Source organism: Pseudophryne corroboree, chromosome 1 (genome assembly GCF_028390025.1).
Source record: "Pseudophryne corroboree isolate aPseCor3 chromosome 1, aPseCor3.hap2, whole genome shotgun sequence".
NCBI lineage: Eukaryota > Metazoa > Chordata > Amphibia > Anura > Myobatrachidae > Pseudophryne > Pseudophryne corroboree.
In genome coordinates this window covers 872689135-872715198 of record NC_086444.1, presented here as the reverse complement: position 1 = coordinate 872715198, position 26064 = coordinate 872689135, and the positions used below count along the sequence as shown (strand labels likewise).

Sequence of the window (26064 nt, the reverse complement as noted above, 5' to 3'; positions counted from 1 at the left end):
ATCACTAGTAACCCTGCAAGTGTTCAAACAGTTCGGGAACCTTCCTAATGGTGTGCATAGAGTGTGGTATTCAAAGCTTCTGACACACAGTACTTATAGTTACAGGTTGAGTCTCCCTTATCCAAAATGCTTGGGACCAGAGGTATTTTGGATATCGGATTTTTCCGTATTTTGGAATAATTGCATACCATAATGAGATATCATGGTGATGGGACCTAAGTCTAAGCACAGAATGCATTTATGTTACATATACTCCTTATACACATAGCCTGAAGGTAGTTTTAGCCAATATTTTTTATAACTTTGTGCATTAAACAAAGTGTGTCTACATTCACACAATTCATTTATGTTTCATATACACCTTATACACACAGCCTGAAGGTAGTTTTAGCCAATATTTTTTATAACTTTGTGCATTAAACAAAGTGTGTCTACATTCACACAATTCATTTATGTTTCATATACACCTTATACACACAGCCTGAAGGTAGTTTTAGCCAATATTTTTTATAACTTTGTGCATTAAACAAAGTGTGTCTACATTCACACAATTCATTTATGTTTCATATACACCTTATACACACAGCCTGAAGGTCATTTAATACAATATTTTTAATAACTCTGTGTATTAAACAAAGTTTGTGTACATTGAGCCATCAGAAAACAAAGGTTTCACTATCTCACTCTCACTCAAAAAATTCCGTATTTCGGAATATATGGATATGGGATACTCAACCTGTATAAGCATAGCTGAGACAATATTACAATACAGTTCTATGTTAGAAACTAGCTACCCGTTGCTGCTGATTATTAATTTTATTCAATGATACATTTTCATCTTTCACATTTTTTTAGTTCACTCATCTGTCTTAATATCTTCTAGTTAATTATTTGAGTAATATTTATTTTAACAATTAAATGACGGTGAAAAATAAAAACATATCTTAAAAGTGTGAAGATTTCGTAATAGGAAAATTCTTAAAGATCGTATGGACACGTCCAACGCATAAGGAGCCTGCTTGCACAGTGCCTACGTGACCAGGAGCACTATAGATGTAGACTTGAGTTTGTCTCACTTGCACACGTCTCATCTTGTGTGTGATGGTGGCAGTGATGCAGCAACAATGTACACATGCATAGGTGGATTCACAGGGGGGCAGCAAGGCACATGACCCAAATCGGCGAGTTGCTGCACTTGAATAATTTTTTTTTAACACTTTCATAAATTGCAGGGGGTGCTCCATTACCCCACCCCCCATTACCCATGTGACGCTCAGGTTTGGTTCATTACATCTACAGTTAGAACCGGCCCTAAGCAATTTGATGCCCTAGGCAAGATTTTTGTCGGTGTCCCCTAGCAGCCGACAGAGACTAGCTAGAGAGACAGTCACAGCAGCACCAACTTGAAGGGTGATGATTGATCTCATCACTTTTCTTTTAAACTAATGACGCTGCCACCACGGGTCCCTCCCAGTTACTATACTGCTGCCGGTTGCAGGTCCCTTTATTGCGGGGGGGGGGGGGGGGGGGGGACGACAGGTGCAATGTACCGGCTGCACTGCCGCTGTTCCGCCTCTGAACCAGAACCCATCACCCAGCAGCACAGATCACAGAAACTCCCATCACCAATCACCCCTCTTCCCGCCAGCACACAGCACAAGCACCCCTAACAGCAATCAGCTTACTGCATGCTGAGTTGACTTTAATCAAAATTTTTTTATAAAACATACTTTTTATAGCTGGCTGCCTATGGCATTGTGCGTTGGTCTGCCCCTGCAGTTGTTTTGCAGCTATGGCTGAATCCCGACTTGTTGTGCTGCTTTGTGCGGGTAGCTAGCAGGCACTGCCTACAGTAAGAAGGCATACAGTCAATAAGTCGATCCCAAACGGTTGACATGGAAATGGTCAACACAGGTTTTGTTACTGTGGGTTTTTTTCACTTGTGCCCTACTAAAAGCTCCCATTATTGTACTGCACTCCCTCCCGTAGCAAGCGTAGGTAAGGTGCCTTACTGCGACCAGCACAGGTTACCATTCCTAAACGTAGTACACGTGGATGGTAACATGAAAACGTTAAAAAAAAAGTTACAAAATAAAACAAATCAACTTGTGTCGATCATTGTCATGTCGACCTGTTGACCGTTTCAACCTTCTGACCATGTCGACCTAATGCAGGTTGATCTGGCTCGATGTAGCTAAGACCACATGGTATACTGTATATACTGTGTGTGTGCGCTGTATATATAAGTGTGGTATGTGTGTTGTATATATACATGTGGTGTGTGTATTTTACTTTTTGGCCACAAGATGTCCTCACACTATTCATTTTGTTTGCTAATTAGGCAATTAACATGACAGCGAGATGATTCATAGCCTGTTACTAAGAGAATCTCAAGGAACATTTCAGTGAAAACCCCATCAAAATTGAATCAGTCATTGCAGAGTTTACCCCGCACCCAAATACAAATATATATTTCTTACAGTTCTTGACTTATTAACCAAACAAAGCTATTACCTACCACATTTGCTGAGATGTCCCAGAGCTTTTTTATATCTTTTAAGGTGCTTGTCAATGGTAAATCTTTGATAATTAGTCTCCATTTTCTTTAATGTATTGAGAAAAGGAAGATATTCTTTTGGGTCCTAAGTCAAAATATATAAAAAATGAATGAAAGGTTGAAAAACATCAGTGACTTTGGAGAATATTATTTTTTTTATTTTTTGGGGGGTAATAAGGATCCTTCCTACAATACAGAAGAAACTGGGGGCTTACTATCTTATGCAGTGGAGATGTACAATAAAGGCCAACTCTTTTAAAGTGTCAAATGGTGTAGGAAATAAAAATAAGAATTTACTTACCGATAATTCTATTTCTCATAGTCCGTAGTGGATGCTGGGAACTCCGTAAGGACCATGGGGAATAGCGGCTCCGCAGGAGACTGGGCACAAAAGTAAAAGCTTTAGGACTAGCTGGTGTGCACTGGCTCCTCCCCCTATGACCCTCCTCCAAGCCTCAGTTAGGATACTGTGCCCGGACGAGCGTACATAATAAGGAAGGATCTTGAATCCCGGGTAAGACTCATACCAGCCACACCAATCACACCGTACAACTTGTGATCTGAACCCAGTTAACAGTATGATAAACGTAGGAGCCTCTGAAAAGATGGCTCACAACAATAAACAACCCGATTTTTGTAACAATAACTATATACAAGTATTGCAGACAATCCGCACTTGGGATGGGCGCCCAGCATCCACTACGGACTATGAGAAATAGAATTATCGGTAAGTAAATTCTTATTTTCTCTGACGTCCTAGTGGATGCTGGGAACTCCGTAAGGACCATGGGGATTATACCAAAGCTCCCAAACGGGCGGGAGAGTGCGGATGACTCTGCAGCACCGAATGAGAGAACTCCAGGTCCTCCTCAGCCAGGGTATCGAATTTGTAAAATTTAGCAAACGTGTTTGCCCCTGACCAAGTAGCTGCTCGGCAAAGTTGTAAAGCCGAGACCCCTCGGGCAGCCGCCCAAGATGAGCCCACTTTCCTTGTGGAATGGGCTTTTACAGATTTTGGCTGTGGCAGGCCTGCAAGCTGAATTGTACTACAAATCCAACGAGCAATCGTCTGCTTAGAAGCAGGAGCACCCAGCTTGTTGGGTGCATACAGGATAAACAGCGAGTCAGATTTTCTGAATCCAGCCGTCCTGGAAACATATATTTTCAGGGCCCTGACTACGTCCAGCAACTTGGAGTCCTCCAAGTCCCTAGTAGCCGCAGGTACCACAATAGGCTGGTTCATGTGAAACGCTGAAACCACCTTAGGGAGAAATTGAGGGCGAGTCCTCAGTTCTGCCCTGTCTGAATGAAAAATTAGGTAAGGGCTTTTATATGATAAAGCCGCCAATTCTGAGACACGCCTGGCTGAAGCCAGGGCTAACAGCATGACCATTTTCCATGTGAGATATTTCAATTCCACAGTGGTGAGTGGTTCAAACCAATGTGATTTTAGGAGACTCAACACTACATTGAGATCCCAAGGTGCCACTGGAGGCACAAAAGGAGGCTGTATATGCAGTACCCCTTTGACAAACGTCTGAACTTCAGGCACTGAAGCCAGTTCTTTTTGGAAGAAGATCGACAGGGCCGAAATTTGAACCTTAATGGACCCTAATTTTAGGCCCATAGATAGTCCTGTTTGCAGGAAATGCAAGAAACGACCCAGTTGAAATTCCTCTGTAGGGGCCTTCTTGGCCTCACACCACGCAACATATTTCCGCCAAATGCGGTGATAATGTTTTGCGGTTACATCCTTTCTGGCCTTGACCAGGGTAGGGATGACTTCATCTGGAATGCCTTTTTCCTTCAGGATCCGGCGTTCAACCTCCATGCCGTCAAACGCAGCCGCGGTAAGTCTTGGAACAGACAAGGTCCCTGCTGGAGCAGGTCCTTTCTGAGAGGTAGAGGCCACGGGTCATCCGTGAGCATCTCTTGAAGTTCCGGGTACCAAGTCCTTCTTGGCCAATCCGGAGCCACGAGTATCGTTCTTACTCCTCTCCTTCTTATGATTCTCAGTACTTTGGGTATGAGAGGCAGAGGAGGGAACACATACACTGACTGGTACACCCACGGTGTTACCAGAGCGTCCACCGCTATTGCCTGAGGGTCCCTTGACCTGGCGCAATATCTGTCTAGTTTCTTGTTGAGACGAGACGCCATCATGTCCACCTTTGGTTTTTCCCAACGGTTTACAATCACGTGGAAGACTTCTGGGTGAAGTCCCCACTCCCCCGGGTGGAGGTCGTGTCTGCTGAGGAAGTCTGCTTCCCAGTTGTCCACTCCCGGAATGAACACCGCTGACAGTGCTGTCACATGATTTTCCGCCCAGCGAAGAATTCTTGCAGCTTCTGCCATTGCCCTCCTGCTTCTTGTGCCGCCCTGTCTGTTTACGTGGGCGACTGCCGTGATGTTGTCCGATTGGATCAAAACCGACTGACCCTGAAGCAGAGGCCTTGCTTGACTTAGGGCATTGTAAATTGCCCTTAGTTCCAGGATATTTATGTGAAGAGACGTTTCCATGCTTGACCACAAGCCATGGAAATTTCTTCCCTGTGTGACTGCTCCCCAGCCTCTCAGGCTGGCATCCGTGGTCACCAGAATCCAGTCCTGAATGCCGAATCTGCGGCCCTCTAGAAGATGAGCACTCTGCAACCACCACAGGAGAGACACCCTTGTCCTTGGAGATAGGGTTATCCGCTGATGCATCTGAAGATGCGATCCGGACCATTTGTCCAGCAGATCCCACTGAAACGTTCTTGCATGGAATCTTCCGAATGGAATCGCTTCGTAAGAAGCCACCATCTTTCCCAGGACCCTTGTGCATTGATGCACTGACACTTGTCCTGGTTTCAGGAGGTTCCTGACTAGCTCGGATAACTCCCTGGCCTTCTCCTCTGGGAGAAACACCTTTTTCTGGACTGTGTCCAGAATCATCCCTAGGAACAGTAGACGTGTTGTTGGAATCAGCTGCGATTTTGGAATATTTAGAATCCACCCGTGCTGACGTAGCACCACCTGAGATAGTGCTACTCCGACCTCTAACTGTTCCCTGGACCTTGCCCTTATCAGGAGATCGTCCAAGTAAGGGATAATTAAGACGCCTTTTCTTCGAAGAAGAATCATCATTTCGGCCATTACCTTGGTAAAGACCCGTGGTGCTGTGGACAATCCAAACGGCAGCGTCTGAAACTGATAATGACAGTTCTGTACCACAAACCTGAGGTACCCTTGGTGAGAAGGGTAGATTGGGACATGGAGATAAGCATCTTTGATGTCCAGAGACACCATATAGTCCCCTTCTTCCAGGTTCGCTATCACTGCTCTGAGTGATTCCATCTTGAATTTGAACCTTTTTATGTAAGTGTTCAATGATTTCAGATTTAAAATCGGTCTCACCGAGCCGTCCGGCTTCGGTACCACAAACAGCGTGGAATAATACCCCTTTCCCTGCTGTAGGAGGGGTACCTTGATTATCACCTGCTGGGAATACAGCTTGTGAATAGCTTCCAATACTGCCTCCCTGTCGGAGGGAGACGTTGGTAGAGCAGACTTCAGGAACCGGCGAGGGGGAGACGTCTCGAATTCCAATTTGTACCCCTGTGATACTACCTGCAGGATCCAGGGGTCCACTTGCGAGTGAGCCCACTGCGCGTTGAAATTTTTGAGACGGGCCCCCACCGTGCCCGAGTCCGCTTGTAAAGCCCCAGCGTCATGCTGAAGACTTGGCAGAAGCGGGGGAGGGCTTCTGATCCTGGGAAGAGGCTGCTTGCTGCAGTCTTTTTCCCCTTCCTCTGCCCCGGGGCAGAAATGAGTGGCCTTTTGCCCGCTTGCCCTTATGGGGACGAAAGGACTGAGTTTGAAAAGACGGTGTCTTTTTCTGCTGAGAGGTGACCTGGGGTAAAAAGGTGGATTTTCCAGCCGTCGCCGTGGCCACCAGGTCTGATAGACCGACCCCAAATAACTCCTCCCCTTTATACGGCAAAACTTCCATATGCCGTTTTGAATCCGCATCACCTGACCACTGTCGTGTCCATAAACTTCTTCTGGCAGAAATGGACAAAGCACTTACTCTTGATGCCAGGGTGCAAATATCCCTCTGTGCATCTCGCATATATAGTAATGCATCCTTTAAATGCTCTATAGTCAACAATATACTGTCCCTATCCAGGGTATCAATATTTTCAGTCAGGGAATCCGACCAAGCCACTCCAGCGCTGCACATCCAGGCTGAGGCGATTGCTGGTCGTAGTATAACACCAGTATGTGTGTATATACCTTTTAGGATATTTTCCAGCTTTCTATCAGCTGGTTCCTTGAGGGCGGCCGTATCAGGAGACGGTAACGCCACTTGTTTTGATAAGCGTGTGAGCGCCTTATCTACCCTAGGGGGTGTTTCCCAACGCGCCCTAACCTCTGGCGGGAAAGGGTATAATGCCAATAATTTATTAGAAATCAGCAGTTTTTTATCGGGGCAAACCCACGCTTTGTCACACACCTCATTTAATTAATCTGATTCAGGAAAAACTATGGGTAGTTTTTTCACACCCCACATAATACCCTTTTTTGTGGTACTTGTAGTATCAGAAATGTTCAAAGCCTCCTTCATTGCCGTGATCATGTAACGTGTGGCCCTACTGGACATTACGTTTGTCTCGTCACCGTCGACACTGGAGTCAGTATGCGTGTCTGGGTCTGTGTCGACCATCTGAGGTAACGGGCGCTTTAGAGCCCCTGACGGTGTTTGAGACGTCTGGACAGGCACTAACTGATTTGCCGGCTGTCTCATGTCGTCAACAGTTTTTTGCAAAGTGCTGACACTGTCACGTAATTCCTTCCATACGACCATCCAGTCAGGTATCGACTCCCTAGGGGGTGACATCACTATTACAGGCAATTGCTCCGCCTCCACATCATTTTCCTCCTTATACATGTCGACACAATCGTACCGACACACAGCACACACACAGGGAATGCTCTGATAGAGGACAGGACCCCACGAGCCCTTTGGGGAGACAGAGGGAGAGTTTGCCAGCACACACCAGAGCGCTATATATATGCAGGGATAACCTTATATAAGTGTTTCTCCCTTCTATAGCTGCTGTATATGTATTTTCTGCCAATTAGTGCCCCCCCTCTCTTGTTTTACCCTGATTCTGTAGCAGGACTGCAGGGGAGAGTCAGGGAGCCGTCCTTCCAGCGGAGCTGTGAGGGAAAATGGCGCTTGTGTGCTGAGGAGATAGGCTCCGCCCCCTTTTCGGCGGCCTTTTCTCCCGCTTTTTTTAGGAAAACTGGCAGGGGTTAAATGCATCCATATAGCCCAGGAGCTATATGTGATGCATTTCTTTAGCCATATAAGGTTTAAAACATGTTTTATTGCGTCTCAGGGCGCTCCCCCCCAGCGCCCTGCACCCTCAGTGACCGGAGTGTGAAGTGTGCTGAGAGCAATGGCGCACAGCTGCAGTGCTGTGCGCTACCTTATTGAAGACAGGAACGTCTTCTGCCGCCGATTTTTCCGGACCTCTTCGCTCTTCTGGCTCTGTAAGGGGGCCGGCGGCGCGGCTCCGGGACCCATCCAGGCTGAACCTGTGATCGTCCCTCTGGAGCTAATGTCCAGTAGCCAAGAAGCCCAATCCACTCTGCATTCAGGTGAGTTCGCTTCTTCTCCCCTTAGTCCCACGATGCAGTGAGCCTGTTGCCAGCAGGTCTCACTGAAAATAAAAAAACCTATTTAAAACTTTTACTCTAAGCAGCTCTGGAGAGCTACCTAGCATGCACCCTTCTCGGCCGGGCACAAAAATCTAACTGAGGCTTGGAGGAGGGTCATAGGGGGAGGAGCCAGTGCACACCAGCTAGTCCTAAAGCTTTTACTTTTGTGCCCAGTCTCCTGCGGAGCCGCTATTCCCCATGGTCCTTACGGAGTTCCCAGCATCCACTAGGACGTCAGAGAAATAAGCATTAAATGAGTAGCCTGCAGACGGGAACAAAATCAGGCATTTATAAAAAGGGGTACATTGGTAATTGTGCTAAAACTAAAGTTGTGGGTTACAGCGGACAATCAGATTCTTTAGAAAATGAAAGACCCTGTGACGACTTGTTATGGGGAGTCATTCCGAGTTGTTCGCTCGTTATTTTTTTCTCGCAACGGAGCGATTAGTCGCTAATGCGCATGCGCAATGTCCGCAGTGCGACTGCGCCAAGTAAATTTGCTAAGCAGTTAGGTATTTTAATCACGGCATTACGAGGTTTTTTCTTCGTTCTGGTGATCGTAATGTGATTGACAGGAAGTGGGTGTTTCTGGGCGGAAACAGGCCGTTTTATGGGTGTGTGCGAAAAAACGCTACCGTTTCTGGGAAAAACGCGGGAGTGGCTGGAGAAACGGAGGAGTGTCTGGGCGAACGCTGGGTGTGTTTGTGACGTCAAACCAGGAACGACAAGCACTGAACTGATCGCAGATGCCGAGTAAGTGTGGAGCTACTCAGAAACTGCTAAGAAGTGTCTATTCGCAATTTATCTAATCTTTCGTTCGCAATTTTGATAAGCTAAAATTCACTCCCAGTAGGCGGCGGCTTAGCGTGTGCAAAGCTGCTAAAAGCAGCTTGCGAGCGAACAACTCGGAATGACCCCCCATGGGCTGCTGTAGCAGTGTTCATAAATTGCCTCCATTGGGTACAGAAACAAGTTGGAAAGACCTAGCAAATATAAGGCTAAATGAAAAAGCCAACAAATAAAATAAGAAAGGAAAATTCCACGGCCTTTTGTCAGTTAGATGGTTTGTAAAACAAATTTAGATACAATTATATAACAATATAATTAAATCAGGCGCTCTATTTAGTATATATATTCTCCTGGTCACTCTCAGACTTAAATTGCAGCTCCCATGAGGTACTCTGGAATACCATAGATAGTCAAAAGATAAAAATAAATTAAATAAGAAAGGAAAATTCCATGGCCTATTGTTAGTCAGTTGGTTTGTAAAACAGCATAATTAACGGCTACTTTCCAATAGCATTGCTATCTGTTATGCTGTCCTATGTTCCAGTGACCAACGGAACTGAATGCAAGTGCAAGGCCAGCATCTTCCAATTCTGTTTCAGCGACAAATGTGGGTTTCGGACTAGTCTATATTCCAACAACAATCTGTACATTCATGACTTGCAAATACATACTGAATTATCACTGTAATGACCAGATATAAAAGACAGACCTTCTGTGACTTCTCTGCAACCATGATGACCAAATCAAAGTCATATGTCCCAAGAGAATAATCATATAGCTCATTGACATCCACCAAGAACAGCAAGTACTTCAGTGCTTCCTCTGCGCTGACAGCCTCGGTAGATGGTGGGTTCTCTACGTAATAAATAAGGATCTACTGTAAGACTTGAAAACCAAATACTCATAAAAATTAAATGAATGAGTTACCATAGCTGCAAATGCACTATTAACCACCTACCTCGGAGCACATTTAATTCTACTTACCAGCTTTATACCTTTACAAGAGGAATTAAAATCTTTCCAACCTCCAAATGTTTTTTGTCCATTATTAAGGAATACATATACTATGTATGGTACTGCTTTATACAGATTATAAGCAAACCTATGCAGTGGTGTCTGGTAAAGCTTTGCTTGTTTTGTCATCATACCATACAGCAGGCATGACCAAAGTCCGGCCCGGGGGCCTATTGCGGCCTGTGCTCACATTTCCCCCGGCCCACAGCCCACTGGCGGATCCAGCAGGGGGTGATAATGGCGATCGCCCCCTGTAACACAAAGCGCCAGCACCAGCAGACCCTGCTGATTCTGTTAGGCAGCTGTGCAGCTTCGGGCAGAGTACAGGCTAAGGGTAAGCTGCACCACACTCAGTGCTGGGCTACTAGGCTAGTAAAGCAGCAGCATTGTCCCCTTACTCCTCCTCCCCGGGCAGCTAGTGCACGGAACCTCTGGGCTCCACCTCCCTTCAGATGGCGGCATCTGGGGTGACAGGGCAGACTCCGCAGCCCCTTAGGGAGGTGAGGTAACTGCCCCCAGCTGCTGCCGTTTTGAAGAAGCAGGACTTAAAATGCTATCAGCGCATCGGCTTTCCCCCGACTCCCTAATCTGCTTGACCTGGCCGGCTCCACCTGCAGCGCTGCCACTTGCTAAGGAACCTCACTACCTGGAGGAACAGCTTAGGGTAAATCAATGTATCAATACTGCCAACAAAGAACTTGCTCACAGAAACAGGAGAAGCCCTGGAGCACCATGAAGGCTGTAACATGATTAGCAGATTAGTTTCGGGGAAGGAGAGGGAATAAATTGTATAACGTTCTAATATCACAGCTATTCAGATACGATTTCTAAAAAAGTCAATAAACAAAAGCCCATGCTATGTATTATAAAGGCATTATGGGACAGGCAAATTTTAATGACTCTGGGGGGATATGTACTAAGCAGTGAAAAGAGTGGAGTAGTGAGCCAGTGGAGAAGCTGCCCATGGCAACCAATCAGCTGCTCTGTATAATTTTATAGCATGCAAATTGGAAATGTTACTTCAATGCTGATTGGTTGCCATGGGCAACTTCTCCACTCTTGGTTGCCATGGGCAACTTCTCCACTCTTCTCACTGCTTAGTACATCTGACCCAATATTACCCTAGAAAATAATGACATGGAGTTTGTGTGTCTTTGCCAATTGCATAAATCCAGTTACATTAAATATATATAAATTCACATTTCTATCATAAAAAGTAAAACTTCCCATTTTGATGGTTAATTTTTTTTCTTTTTAATGATTATATGGCAAGTTGACTTCAGGGTAATTGTTTTCCCCTGCAGTTCATCATTTTGCTTTCACCATGCTCCCATAATAATACAATTCAGCATAGTTATCAGAATCAGTTACATTACATATACATAAGATTTGTGATATTATAACAAATTAGAAATGAAAGAGCTTTCAATAGAAAAAATATTAACTAAATACCTCTCAGTTCATGAACTTTCTGGAGTGCAGTTTCCAACTCTGGAGTAGTTTTCCGGACATAAGATGTAAGTATAGATAAGCAATATCTGAGTGAATAACAGAAAGGAATTGGATATTCCTATAAATAGCATACTTGAAGTTTAATTGACATTCTGTACTATATGGTTTATTTAAAAAAAAAATAAGATTTATGTTCTTACCTGGGTAAATCTTTTTGTTCGAGTCCATAGGGGGGGCACAGCGAGAGACGCTGGGTATAGGCTGGCTGAGGACTGAGTCCGGCCACCAAAGAGTTACAGAACTCTTCCCAGCAGCCCGCAGTCCTCCTCTCTCCTATACCCCGCCCACTGACCGCGGCCCGCCAGTTTTTAGTTCGCAAGACCCCGGCAGGAGTGAGGAAAAGAGGACGGAAGACTATCATACAGACAGAGCCACGCATGGCCATCAACTGTACACACCCACTAACATAGGAACAATGCCTAGCAGGACAGGTGCGTGAAGGGAGGGCGCCATGTACCCCCTATGGACTCAAAGAAAAAGATTTACCCAGGTAAGAACATAAATCTTATTTTCTTCTTCGTCCACTAGGGGCACAGGGAGAGATGATAGGACATCCAAAAGCTGTCCACTCAGGAGTGGGAACGCTCCTGGACTGCGTCAAGAACAAAACAACCGAAGGCGGCGTCCTAGGACGCAAAAGTGTCAAAGGCATAAAAACTGACAAAAGTGGCAGCAGTAGACCACATAGCTGCCTTGCAGAGCTGTTCAGCTGAGGCTCCCCGGCTAGCAGCCCAAGAAGGACCAACACAATGAGTGGAATGGGCCATAACTCCGGCAGGGATCGGAAGACTAGCCGCCGTATAGGCATGCTGGACAGTCAAACGGAGCCATCGAGCTATAGACTGTTTCGTAGCAGGCCATCCCCGCTTGTGAGAGTCATAGAGGACGAACAAAGAGTCCGACCTGCGGAGGTCCTTAATCCGGTCTACATAAATCCGGAGAGCCCGCACCACATCTAGGGTAGCCTCTAAAGCAGAGGAGGCAGAAAAAGCCAGAACCACAATTTTCTGATTGATGTGGAAACGGGAAACTACCTTAGGCAAGTGACCTAACCGAGTCCGCAGGACCGCACGATCCGAATGCAAAACCAGAAAAGGAGAGCACCAGGAAAAGGCGCTGAGGTCAGAAACATGTTCAGCAGACGAAATGGATAGAAGAAATACCATTTTCCACATAAGCCATTTAAGCTCGACCTTGTCCAGTGGTTCAAATGGTGCCGACTGAAGAATCCGAAGAACGAAAAATAAGTCCCACGGAGAAACCGGAGGCACAAATGGAGGGTGTAGATGCAGCATACCCTACTAAAAAGGTCATAACGTACGGCAAGTGAGCCAACCGACATTGGAAGAGGACAGAAAGTGCAAAAACTTAGACCTTAAGTGAGGAAAGGCTAAGGCTCAGATCAGGCCACGACTGGAGAAATGCCAAAAGCGAGAGAGAAAGATGGAAAGACCACGGACTAAACTGCCACTGTGAACACCAAGCGAAGAATGCCTTCCAAACTCAGTGATAAACTCGGGATGAAGATGATTTCCTGGCCCAAAGCATGGTCGAGACAACCCTCTGAGAAAAGACTTTCTTTCTCAGAACGGATGTCTCAAGAGCCATGCCGTCAAAGCCAATCTGTTGAGATCCGGATGTAGACACGCGTCCTGGGACAGAAATCAGTCTGCCGATGAAGACGAAGAGGAGAGTTGATGGAGAGACTCTGTAGATCCGTGGACCAACCGCGACGCGGCCAGTCTGGGGCCATGAGAATCATTGTGCCCCCCTCTAGCTTGAGCTTGTGAAGTACCTGCAGCATCGAGATCGGAGGAAAGACATATACCAGTGGATACTCCCATGGAACGGTCAAGGCGTCCACCAAGAAGGTTGCCGGATCTCTTGTTCGAGTGCAGAACCTTGGAACTTTGTGATTGTGCCGACACGACATCATGTCGATGTCTGGAAGCACCCAATCGCGAACCAGCTACTGAAAGACCTCCGGGTGAAGGGCCCATTCTCCGGAATGCATGTGCTGGTGACTTAGGAAGTCCACTTCCCAGTTGAGGACTCCCAGTATGAATACTGCCAACAGCGCGGGAAGATGGCGCTCCGCCCAATGGAAGATGTGCATTGCTTCTCGCATGGCTCCGCGACTGCGCCCTGACGATTTATGTAAGCAACTGCGGTCACGTTGTCTGATTGAATTTTGACTGGTCGACCCTGAGGAGAGATTGCACCACTCGAATGGCTCTGTATATGGCCCTGAGCTCCAGGACATTGATGGGAAGCCTGCTTTCCTGGGTAGCCCAACGTCCCTGGAATGTATGCTAGTCGGAGACTGCACCCCATCTTCGCAGGCTGGCATTCATGGTGAGCAGGATCCAATCTTGTATTCAGGTTGGACCGAAGAAGCCACCACGAAAGGGAATACCGCACCTCTCTGAACAGGACAATGGACTGGCCAGCGATGTGTAGATGGGAGCCATTCCATTTGGTCAGCACTTTCAACTGAAGAGGTCACGAATGAACTGCGCGTACTCCACCATGTCAACAGTGGCCACCATGGGCCCCAGAACGCGCATACAAGCCTGTATGGACACCCTGCGGTGAAGAAGAAAATGTTGAATCTTAGATTGAAGAGCTCGAATCTTGTCCTCTGGAAAGAAGATGTGTTGAAAACGCGAATTGAGCAGGGCTCCCAAATGTAACATCTCCTGCGAAGGCACTAAGGATGATTTGCGCCAATTTATCTTCCAGACGTGAGATTGTAGAAGATCCACTGTAAACTGAATATGTTGAAATACCACCTCACGGGACTGGGCAATGAGGAGAAAGCCATCCAAATAAGGAAGGATACCTCTGCGACGTAGTCTGGCTGCCATGACTTACGTAAAAACACGAGGTGTCGTTGACAACCCGAACGGCTATGCCTGAAATTGGTAATGGTCCCATTGAATGGCAAACCTGAGGAACCGTTGATGACTGGGGGAGGCCCGTCCGGTCACTCTGCAGGCTTCTCAGTCTGTTTGGGAGCTGGTCGTCTGGTGGCCCATGGCTGTTTAGCACGGAGCTTGGCTCCCTTGGATGGGGCCTGGTACCTCGAGGAAGCCTGACCTTTTGCTCTACCCTGCGGGCGAAAGGTAGTTCTGGCCTTGGACTGAGCTGCTTAAGGTAAGAAGGCGGTCTTGGCCTCCGCTAAAGTCGTGACAATCTGGTCAAGACCCTGCCCAAAGAGAGTATCTCCAGAAAAGGGAAGAGCCTCCAGAGCCTTCTTCGAGTTGGCATCCGCACGCCACGACCTGAGCCAGAACGCTCGTCTAGCAGCTATAGTTGCTGCCGATACCGTGGAAGTTAGGACCCCGGTATCCATGGCCCCTTCTCTCAAATAGGCATTAGCTTGTTTAATATTGAGCACGTGGGCGAGCAATTCCCGTCTACTAGTTCCAGAGGAAAGTCCCTGTTCCAACAGTTCTTCCCAGCTTTCGATGGCCTTGGCAACCCAGGCTGAGGCCAGTGCAGGACAAGCAACCGCCCACGCACGTGAATAGGCCGTTCTTAGGAGAGCTTCCAACTTCCGATCCGTAGGATCCTTTAGGGAAAACGAGTCCGGAACAGGAAGGACGGAAGACCGTACCAATCTGGCTACATGGGCATCCACTTGAGGAGGAGATTCCCACTTAGCAAGCTGCTTAGGAGGCAGTGGGTAAAAGGAAGCCATGCGCTTAGGTACATGGAAACGTTTAGTGGGCTCAGCCCACACAACCTCTAAGAGATCCTCTAACTGAGCAGAGGAAGGAACTCTTTTTTCTGCCGTTTAAACAACGGAGCCTTATCCTTAGGAGCTGGATCGGAGTCTTACATCTGAAGTACCGACCTGACTGCTCGAAACAAAGCGTCCACATCAGTTAGAGACTAGAATCTTCTGTAACCGAAGCAGACTCCTTGTCGGAATTAGCCGACTCAGTCTCTTCCGGGTCTGACACCGACTCAGGGCCGGACTGGGCCAGTGAATAGCAGGCTTATCTCTCTCTAAGAGCTGTTGAACAGAAGCGGACATCTGTGTTAAGCCCTGCACTTACTGCGTAAAAGACTGCATCTAAGGAGGTTCTACCTGACAAGGTTGAAAAGAAGAGGCCCCACCTGCAGGGGCCCAGCTGGACGCTGCTGGCAGTGGAGCAGGAGGCGATCAACTAGCTGGAACATTACTTGTGTCAACGTCGATGCCCAAATCGGTTCAGGAGAGGGTGTTGGCTGTACCAGTGCCACATTCTTAGATGACGTGAAGTAGCGGACACATAAGCCATCATTATCAGAATCCTGTGGAGAAATAATAGTAACACAGACCCTGCACGTATGAGACTCTGGAGGAGTGACCTCCTTGTTAGCCTTGTTTCTGGCAGACATGTTAGCAGAATATAAGGCAGTCACCAAACTGAAATTGAAATAACAGTAAAATACCTACAGTGCAAAGTAGGAAACTAACCTTCCCTAAATTAATGGGGTAATGTATATAATAATAGGTGTCAATGCAACAGATTGTTCCTACTAGTGAGTGGCAGCTAATATCAAACACACTCTACATGCACACAGAAACTCTTAATGCACAGAAGACAGGGTGTGGAGGCAATAAATTATACTCAACAACCCAGCCACCAAGTAGCAGGAAGGAGAAGATGAAGAACCAGGCTGCAGGAGCGAGGAACTGGAGAGAGAAAGGCTGAGGGACCCTCTCCTTCTGAAACTGAAACAGCAATGTGCCTAAAACGGCTGCCCAGCGTCCTGAGGGAGGAACAGAGAAGGGGGAGGAGACAGAACCCAGGCAGGCAGATTACATTGTAAATGTGAGCCCCAGGGGTGGGGGAGGAGTTACTGGCAAGGACTCCTTCCTCCTCAGGTGACAGGACCCCAGGGACGCAACGCTGTGACTGTCCTAATGCCCTAGTGGTCTAGTGACTAAGCGCAGCAACCTGTGCTAGCACTGCGCCTGCACCCCACGATCTCTCACCCGCGGGATAGATCACCACCTCGACGCAGCTCCCTGGATCCAAGGAGCCGGTCAACTTACCCTCCAGTCCCAGGTCGCGGCTGCGAGCTCCAGGAGTATGCTGCTGCCTGGAGATCCGTGGCGGAAGTCACCGACCCAGTCACCGGTGCTGCCGCCGCCGGAGATGGGCGGAGGAGTAACTATGCAGGCATCCAATGGATGCCTCATAGTTACTCAAAAGAATCCAAATCTGTAACCGAGAGCTAAGTTTAGCTTCTCACCGCAAAGTGCTCAGCTCCTGCCGTGCCCCAAAGAAAAAAAACTGACAGGCCACGGTCATCGGGTGGGGTATAGGAGAGAGGAGGACTGAGAGCTGATGGGAAGAGTTTTGTAACTCTTTGGTGCCCGGACTCAGTCCTCAGCCAGCCTATGCCCAGCGTCTCTCCCTGTGCCCCCTATTAGACGAAGAAGAAAAAATAAGATTTTACTTACCGATAAATCTATTTCTCGGAGTCCGTAGTGGATGCTGGGGTTCCTGAAAGGACCATGGGGAATAGCGGCTCCGCAGGAGACAGGGCACAAAAAGTAAAGCTTTTCCAGATCAGGTGGTGTGCACTGGCTCCTCCCCCTATGACCCTCCTCCAGACTCCAGTTAGGTACTGTGCCCGGACGAGCGTACACAATAAGGGAGGATTTTGAATCCCGGGTAAGACTCATACCAGCCACACCAATCACACCGTACAACTTGTGATCTAAACCCAGTTAACAGTATGATAACAGCGGAGCCTCTGAAAGATGGCTTCCTTCAACAATAACCCGAATTAGTTAACAATAACTATGTACAATTATTGCAGATAATCCGCACTTGGGATGGGCGCCCAGCATCCACTACGGACTCCGAGAAATAGATTTATCGGTAAGTAAAATCTTATTTTCTCTATCGTCCTAGTGGATGCTGGGGTTCCTGAAAGGACCATGGGGATTATACCAAAGCTCCCAAACGGGCGGGAGAGTGCGGATGACTCTGCAGCACCGAATGAGAGAACTCCAGGTCCTCCTTAGCCAGAGTATCAAATTTGTAAAATTTTACAAACGTGTTCTCCCCTGACCACGTAGCTGCTCGGCAAAGTTGTAATGCCGAGACCCCTCGGGCAGCCGCCCAAGATGAGCCCACCTTCCTTGTGGAGTGGGCCTTTACAGATTTAGGCTGTGGCAGGCCTGCCACAGAATGTGCAAGTTGGATTGTGCTACAGATCCAACGAGCAATCGTCTGCTTAGACGCAGGAGCACCCATCTTGTTGGGTGCATACAATATAAACAACGAGTCAGATTTTCTGACTCCAGCTGTCCTTGCAATATATATATTTTTAATGCTCTGACAACGTCCAGTAACTTGGAGTCCTCCAAGTCACTTGTAGCCGCAGGCACTACAATAGGCTGGTTCAGATGAAATGCTGACACCACCTTAGGGAGAAAATGCGGACGAGTCCGCAGTTCTGCCCTGTCCGAATGGAAAATCAGATATGGGCTTTTGTAAGATAAAGCTGCCAGTTCTGACACTCTCCTGGCCGAAGCCAGGGCTAGAAGCATGGTCACTTTCCATGTGAGATATTTCAAATCCACCTTCTTTAGTGGTTCAAACCAATGAGATTTTAGAAAGTCCAAAACCACATTGAGATCCCACGGTGCCACTGGAGGCACCACAGGAGGCTGTATATGTAGCACTCCCTTAACAAAGGTCTGGACTTCAGGGACTGAAGCCAATTCTTTTTGAAAGAAAATCGACAGGGCCGAAATTTGAACCTTAATAGATCCCAATTTGAGACCCATAGACAATCCTGATTGCAGGAAATGTAGGAATCGACCCAGTTGAAATTCCTCCGTCGGAGCACTCCGATCTTCGCACCACGCAACATATTTTCGCCAAATTCGGTGATAATGTTGCACGGTTACTTCCTTCCTTGCTTTAATCAAAGTAGGAATGACTTCTTCCGGCATGCCTTTTTCCTTTAGGATCCGGCGTTCAACCGCCATGCCGTCAAACGCAGCCGCGGTAAGTCTTGAAACAGACAGGGACCCTGCTGAAGCAAGTCCCTCCTTAGAGGTAGAGGCCACGGATCTTCCGTGATCATCTCTTGAAGTTCCGGGTACCAAGTCCTTCTTGGCCAATCCGGAACCACTAGTATCGTCCTTACGCCTCTTTGCCGTATAATTCTCAATACTTTTGGTATGAGAGGCAGAGGAGGAAACACATACACCGACTGGTACACCCAAGGCGTTACCAGCGCGTCCACAGCTATTGCCTGCGGATCTCTTGACCTGGCGCAATACCTGTCCAGTTTTTTGTTGAGGCGAGACGCCATCATGTTCACCATTGGTCTTTCCCAACGGGTTACCAGCAAGTGGAAGACTTCTGGATGAAGTCCCCACTCTCCCGGGTGAAGATCGTGTCTGCTGAGGAAGTCTGCTTCCCAGTTGTCCACTCCCGGGATGAACACTGCTGACAGTGCTATCACATGATTCTCTGCCCAGCGAAGAATCCTTGCAGCTTCTGCCATTGCACTCCTGCTTCTTGTGCCGCCCTGTCTGTTCACATGGGCGACTGCCGTGATGTTGTCCGACTGGATCAACACCGGTTTTCCCTGAAGCAGAGGTTCTGCCTGGCTTAGAGCATTGTATATTGCTCTTAGTTCCAGAATGTTTATGTGAAGAGACGTTTCCAGGCTCGTCCATACTCCCTGGAAGTTTCTTCCTTGTGTGACTGCTCCCCAGCCTCTCAGGCTGGCGTCCGTGGTCACCAGGATCCAATCCTGTATGCCGAATCTGCGGCCCTCCAATAGATGAGCACTCTGCAACCACCACAGAAGAGACACCCTTGTCCTTGGAGACAGGGTTATCCGCAGGTGCATCTGAAGATGCGACCCTGACCATTTGTCCAACAGATCCCTTTGGAAAATTCTTGCGTGGAATCTGCCGAATGGAATTGCTTCGTAAGAAGCCACCATTTTTCCCAGGACTCTTGTGCATTGATGTACAGACACCTTTCCTGGTTTTAGGAGGTTCCTGACAAGCTCGGATAACTCCTTGGCTTTTTCCTCCGGGAGAAAAACCTTTTTCTGAACCGTGTCCAGAATCATCCCTAGGAACAGCAGACGAGTTGTCGGCATTAACTGGGATTTTGGAATATTCAGAATCCACCCGTGCTGTTTTAGCACTTCTTGCGACAGTGCTAATCCCATCTCTAGCTGTTCTCTGGACCTTGCCCTTATTAGGAGATCGTCCAAGTATGGGATAATTAATATGCCTTTTCTTCGAAGAAGAATCATCATCTCGGCCATTACCTTTGTAAAGACCCGAGGTGCCGTGGACAATCCGAACGGCAGCGTCTGAAACTGATAGTGACAGTTTTGTACAACGAACCTGAGGTACCCCTGGTGTGAGGGGTAAATTGGAACGTGGAGATACGCATCCTTGATGTCCAAGGATACCATAAAGTCCCCCTCTTCCAGGTTCGCTATCACTGCTCTGAGTGACTCCATCTTGAACTTGAACTTCTTTATGTACAGGTTCAAGGACTTCAGATTTAGAATAGGCCTTACCGAGCCATCCGGCTTCGGTACCACAAAAAGAGTGGAATAATACCCCTTCCCTTGTTGTAGAAGAGGTACCTTGACTATCACCTGCTGAGAGTACAGCTTGTGAATGGCTTCCAAAACCGTCTCCCTTTCGGAGGGGGACGTTGGTAAAGCAGACTTCAGGAAACGGCGAGGTGGATCTGTCTCTAATTCCAACCTGTACCCCTGAGATATTATCTGCAGGATCCAGGGATCTACCTGCGAGTGAGCCCACTGCGCGCTGTAATTTTTGAGACGACCACCCACCGTCCCCGAGTCCGCTTGAGAAGCCCCAGCGTCATGCTGAGGCTTTTGTAGAAGCCGGGGAAGGCTTCTGTTCCTGGGAAGGAGCTGCCTGTTGCTGTCTCTTCCCTCGACCTCTGCCTCGTGGCAGATATGAATAGCCCTTTGCTCTCTTATTTTTAAAGGAACGAAAGGGCTGCGGTTGAAAAGTCGGTGCCTTTTTCTGTTGGGGAGTGACTTGAGGTAGAAAGGTGGATTTCCCGGCTGTAGCCGTGGCCACCAAATCTGATAGACCGACTCCAAATAACTCCTCCCCTTTATACGGCAAAACTTCCATATGTCGTTTTGAATCCGCATCGCCTGTCCACTGTCGCGTCCATAAAGCTCTTCTGGCCGAAATGGACATAGCACTTACCCGTGATGCCAGTGTGCAGATATCCCTCTGTGCATCACGCATATAAAGAAATGCATCCTTTATTTGTTCTAACGACAGTAAAATATTGTCCCTGTCCAGGGTATCAATATTTTCAATCAGGGACTCTGACCAAACTACCCCAGCACTGCACATCCAGGCAGTCGCTATAGCTGGTCGTAGTATAACACCTGCATGTGTGTATATACTTTTTTGGATATTTTCCATCCTCCTATCTGATGGATCTTTAAGTGCGGCCGTCTCAGGAGAGGGTAACGCCACTTGTTTAGATAAGCGTGTTAGCGCCTTGTCCACCCTAGGAGGTGTTTCCCAGCGCTCCCTAACCTCTGGCGGGAAAGGGTATAATGCCAATAATTTCTTTGAAATTATCAGCTTTTTATCAGGGGCAACCCACGCTTCATTACACACGTCATTTAATTCTTCTGATTCAGGAAAAACTATAGGTAGTTTTTTCACACCCCACATAATACCCTGTTTAGTGGTACCTGTAGTATCAGCTAAATGTAACGCCTCCTTCATTGCCAAAATCATATAACGTGTGGCCCTACTGGAAAATACGGTTGATTCGTCACCGTCACCACTGGAGTCAGTGCCTGTGTCTGGGTCTGTGTCGACCGACTGAGGCAAAGGGCGTTTCATAGCCCCTGACGGTGTTTGAGTCGCCTGGACAGGCACTAATTGATTGTCCGGCCGTCTCATGTCGTCAAACGACTGCTTTAGCGTGTTGACACTATCCCGTAGTTCCATAAATAAAGGCATCCATTCTGGTGTCGACTCCCTAGGGGGTGACATCCTCATATTTGGCAATTGCTCCGCCTCCACACCAATATCGTCCTCATACATGTCGACACACACGTACCGACACACAGCAGACACACAGGGAATGCTCCTAACGAAGACAGGACCCACTAGCCCTTTGGGGAGACAGAGGGAGAGTTTGCCAGCACACACCAAAAGCGCTATATATATAACAGGGATAGCCTTATAATAAGTGCTCCCTTATAGCTGCTTTATATATATCAAAATATCGCCATAAATTTGCCCCCCCTCTCTGTTTTACCCTGTTTCTGTAGTGCAGTGCAGGGGAGAGACCTGGGAGCCGTCCTGACCAGCGGAGCTGTGAGAGGAAATGGCGCCGTGTGCTGAGGAGATAGGCCCCGCCCCTTTTCCGGCGGGCTCGTCTCCCGCTATTTAGTGAATCCAGGCAGGGGTTAAATATCTCCATATAGCCTCTGGGGGCTATATGTGAGGTATTTTTAGCCTTTATATAGGTTACATTTGCCTCCCAGGGCGCCCCCCCCCAGCGCCCTGCACCCTCAGTGACTGCGTGTGAAGTGTGCTGAGAGGAAAATGGCGCACAGCTGCAGTGCTGTGCGCTACCTTTAGAAGACTGCAGGAGTCTTCAGCCGCCGATTCTGGACCTCTTCTGACTTCAGCATCTGCAAGGGGGCCGGCGGCGCGGCTCCGGTGACCATCCAGGCTGTACCTGTGATCGTCCCTCTGGAGCTGATGTCCAGTAGCCAAGAAGCCAATCCATCCTGCACGCAGGTGAGTTCACTTCTTCTCCCCTCAGTCCCTCGTTGCAGTGATCCTGTTGCCAGCAGGACTCACTGTAAAATAAAAAACCTAAGCTAAACTTTTTCTAAGCAGCTCTTTAGGAGAGCCACCTAGATTGCACCCTTCTCGGCCGGGCACAAAAATCTAACTGGAGTCTGGAGGAGGGTCATAGGGGGAGGAGCCAGTGCACACCACCTGATCTGGAAAAGCTTTACTTTTTGTGCCCTGTCTCCTGCGGAGCCGCTATTCCCCATGGTCCTTTCAGGAACCCCAGCATCCACTAGGACGATAGAGAAATATATATATCCTATTCACTATTGTATGACATGACGCTCCTGTGAGCAATAGTTGATGCAGAACCCTATAACAGGATCTAACAGCCTGTGGCACATATACTATCAGCAGTAATTTAGGTAGATTAAAGGGTCTTTGTTATTCCTTCTAAAATTCTGAAATGTACTCTGCTATCTCGCCGTTTCATCCCATAGAACCTTTATAAAAATGAGTACTCTTGGCAGTACCTATACTAACTGTATGTGTGATAGTGGAACAATCAATAGAACAGTACAAATGAAACGTATTTAAAAAAGTATTCTGGTTACGGTAGCTACACTGGCATTGAAGTCAGACAAAACCCAATTAAAAAGGGAATTCAATACCTACTGGTAATTCCTTTTCTCGTAGTCCGTAATAGATACTGGGAATTAAAGATTAACATGGGGTATATATCGGGTCCTTTGGAGCCTGGCACTTTAAGAAATTAATAGTGTGTGCTGTCTCCTCCCCTTTATAGCAGACTCAGTCTAGGAAACTGTGCCCGAGGAGACGGACATGCTTTGAGAGAAGGATATAACACAGAAAGCGGTGAGGTAACGAACCAACACACAACAAAAAAAGCACAGCTAACCACAACAAAGGAAAGCAACGCTAACTATAAGAAGGGTAGCAACGCTAACCAAACATGAAACAGTAAAAACAACAGCAAACCTAACCAAGAACTCTTACAACCAGGTAAGCAGGAAATGAAGCACTGATGCGGGCGCCAGTATCCACTACGGACTACGAGAAAATAAGATTTTACTTACCGGTAAATCTATTTCTCGTAGTCCGTAGTGGATGCTGGGGACTCCGTAAGGACCATGGGGAATAGACGGGCTCCGCAGGAGACATGGGCACTTTAAGAAAGAATTTAAATTCTGGTGTGCTCTGGCTACTACCTCTATGTCCCTCCTCCAGACCTCAGTTAGAGAAACTGTGCCCGGAAGAGCTGACAGTACAAGGAAAGGATTTTGGGAATCCAGGGTAAGACTCATACCAGCCACACCAATCACACCGTATAACTTGCGATAACTTTACCCAGTTACCAGTATGAACAACAACAGAGCATCAGATAAACCCTGATGCAACTATAACATAACCCTTATTTAAGCAATAACTATATACAAGCATTGCAGAAGAAGTCCGCACTTGGGACGGGCGCCCAGCATCCACTACGGACTACGAGAAATAGATTTACCGGTAAGTAAAATCTTATTTTCTCTAACATCCTAGTGGATGCTGGGGACTCCGTAAGGACCATGGGGATTATACCAAAGCTCCCAAACGGGCGGGAGAGTGCGGATGACTCTGCAGCACCGAATGAGCAAACACAAGGTCCTCCTCAGCCAGGGTATCAAACTTGTAGAACTTTGCAAAGGTGTTTGAACCTGACCAAGTAGCCGCTCGGCAAAGCTTCAATGCCGAGACCCCTCGGGCAGCCGCCCAAGAAGAGCCCACCTTCCTTGTGGAATGAGCCTTAACTGATTTAGGCAGCGGCAACCCAGCCGCAGAATGAGCCTGCTGAATCGTGTTACAGATCCAGCGAGCAATAGTTTGCTTTGAAGCAGGCGCCCCAAGCTTGTTGGAAGCATACAGGATAAACAAAGATTCTGTTTTCCTGACCTTAGCCGTTCTGGCTACATAAACCTTCAAAGCCCTGACCACATCCAGTGACTCGGAATCCTCCAAGTCAGTAGTAGCCACAGGCATCACAATAGGTTGGTTTATATGAAAGGATGAAACCACCTTTGGCAGAAATTGTGGGCGGGTCCGCAAATCTGCTCTATCCGCATGGAAAACCAGATAAGGGCTTTGATGTGACAAAGCCGCCAATTCTGACACACGCCTAACCGAAGCCAAGGCTAGTAGCATGACCACCTTCCAGGTGAGATATTTCAAATCCACCGTCTTGAGTGGTTCAAACCAGTGTGATTTCAGGAAACTCAACACCACATTAAGATCCCAAGGTGCCACTGGAGGCACAAAAGGGGGCTGAATATGCAGCACTCCCTTTACAAACGTCTGAACTTCAGGCAGAGAAGCCAGTTCTTTTTGAAAGAAAATGGATAGGGCCGAAATCTGGACCTTAATGGAGCCCAATTTTAGGCCCAAAGTCACTCCCGACTGTAGGAAGTGAAGGAAACGGCCCAGCTGGAATTCCTCAGTAGGGGCATTCCTGGCCTCACACCAAGCAACATATTTTCGCCATATACGGTGATAATGTTGAGCCGTCACGTCCTTCCTAGTCTTTATCAGCGTAGGAATGACCTCATCCGGAATGCCTTTATCTGCTAGGATCCGGCGTTCAACCGCCATGCCGTCAAACGTAGCCGCGGTAAGTCTTGGAACAGACAGGGCCCCTGTTGCAACAAGTCCTGTCTTAGAGGCAGAGGCCACAGGTCCTCTGTGAGCATTTCTTGCAGATCTGGATACCAAGTCCTTCTTGGCCAGTCCGGAACAATGAGTATTGTTCTCACACCTCTTTTTCTTATGATTCTCAGCACCGTTGGTATGAGAGGTAGAGGAGGAAATACATAGACCGACTGGAACACCCACGGCGTCACCAGTGCGTCCACAGCTATCGCCTGAGGGTCTCTTGACCTGGCGCAATACTTCTGTAGCTTTTTGTTGAGGCGGGATGCCATCATGTCCACCTGTGGCAGCTTCCACCGACTTGCAACCTGCACGAAGACTTCTTGATGAAGTCCCCATTATCCCGGGTGGAGGTCGTGCCTGCTGAGGAAGTCTGCTTCCCAGTTGTCCACTCCCGGAATGAACACTGCTGACAGTGCGCTTACGTGATTCTCCGCCCAGCGAAGAATTCTGGTGGCTTCTGCCATCGCCACCCTGCTCCTTGTGCCGCCTTTGCGGTTTACATGAGCCACTGCGGTGATGTTGTCTGACTGAATCAGAACCGGGTGGTCGCGAAGTAGGGACTCCGCTTGGCGTAGGGCGTTGTAGATGGCCCTTAGTTCCAGGATGTTGATGTGGAGGCAAGTCTCCTGACTTGACCACAGACCTTGGAAATTTCTTCCCTGTGTGACTGCCCCCCACCCTCGGAGGCTTGCATCCGTGGTCACCAGGACCCAGTCCTGAATGCCAAATCTGCGGCCCTCGAGGAGGTGAGCACTCTGCAGCCACCACAGGAGAGACACCCTGGCCCTGGGGGATAGGGTGATTAACCGATGCATCTGAAGATGTGATCCGGACCATTTGTCCAGTAGATCCCATTGAAAGGTCCTCGCATGGAACCTGCCGAAGGGAATGGCCTCGTATGATGCCACCATCTTTCCCAGGACTCGCGTGCAGTGATGCACCGACACCTGTTTTGCTTTCAATGGGTTTCTGACCA

General features: G+C 47.9%; 1 protein-coding gene across 4 annotated transcripts in view; it reads right to left on the bottom strand.

The window, feature by feature from the left end:
• ELP1 (elongator acetyltransferase complex subunit 1) overlaps positions 1-26064 on the bottom strand; it is a 291962-nt gene that overhangs the window by 38300 nt on the left and 227598 nt on the right. For all 4 annotated transcript variants that reach the window (XM_063920051.1, XM_063920050.1, XM_063920054.1 and 1 more), the window contains 3 exons: positions 11519-11604; positions 9762-9907; positions 2519-2642 (listed from right to left, as the gene is read on the bottom strand). In XM_063920051.1, the coding sequence (XP_063776121.1) occupies positions 2519-2642; positions 9762-9907; positions 11519-11604 (356 nt within the window). The remainder of the gene's footprint in view (positions 1-2518; positions 2643-9761; positions 9908-11518; positions 11605-26064) is intronic.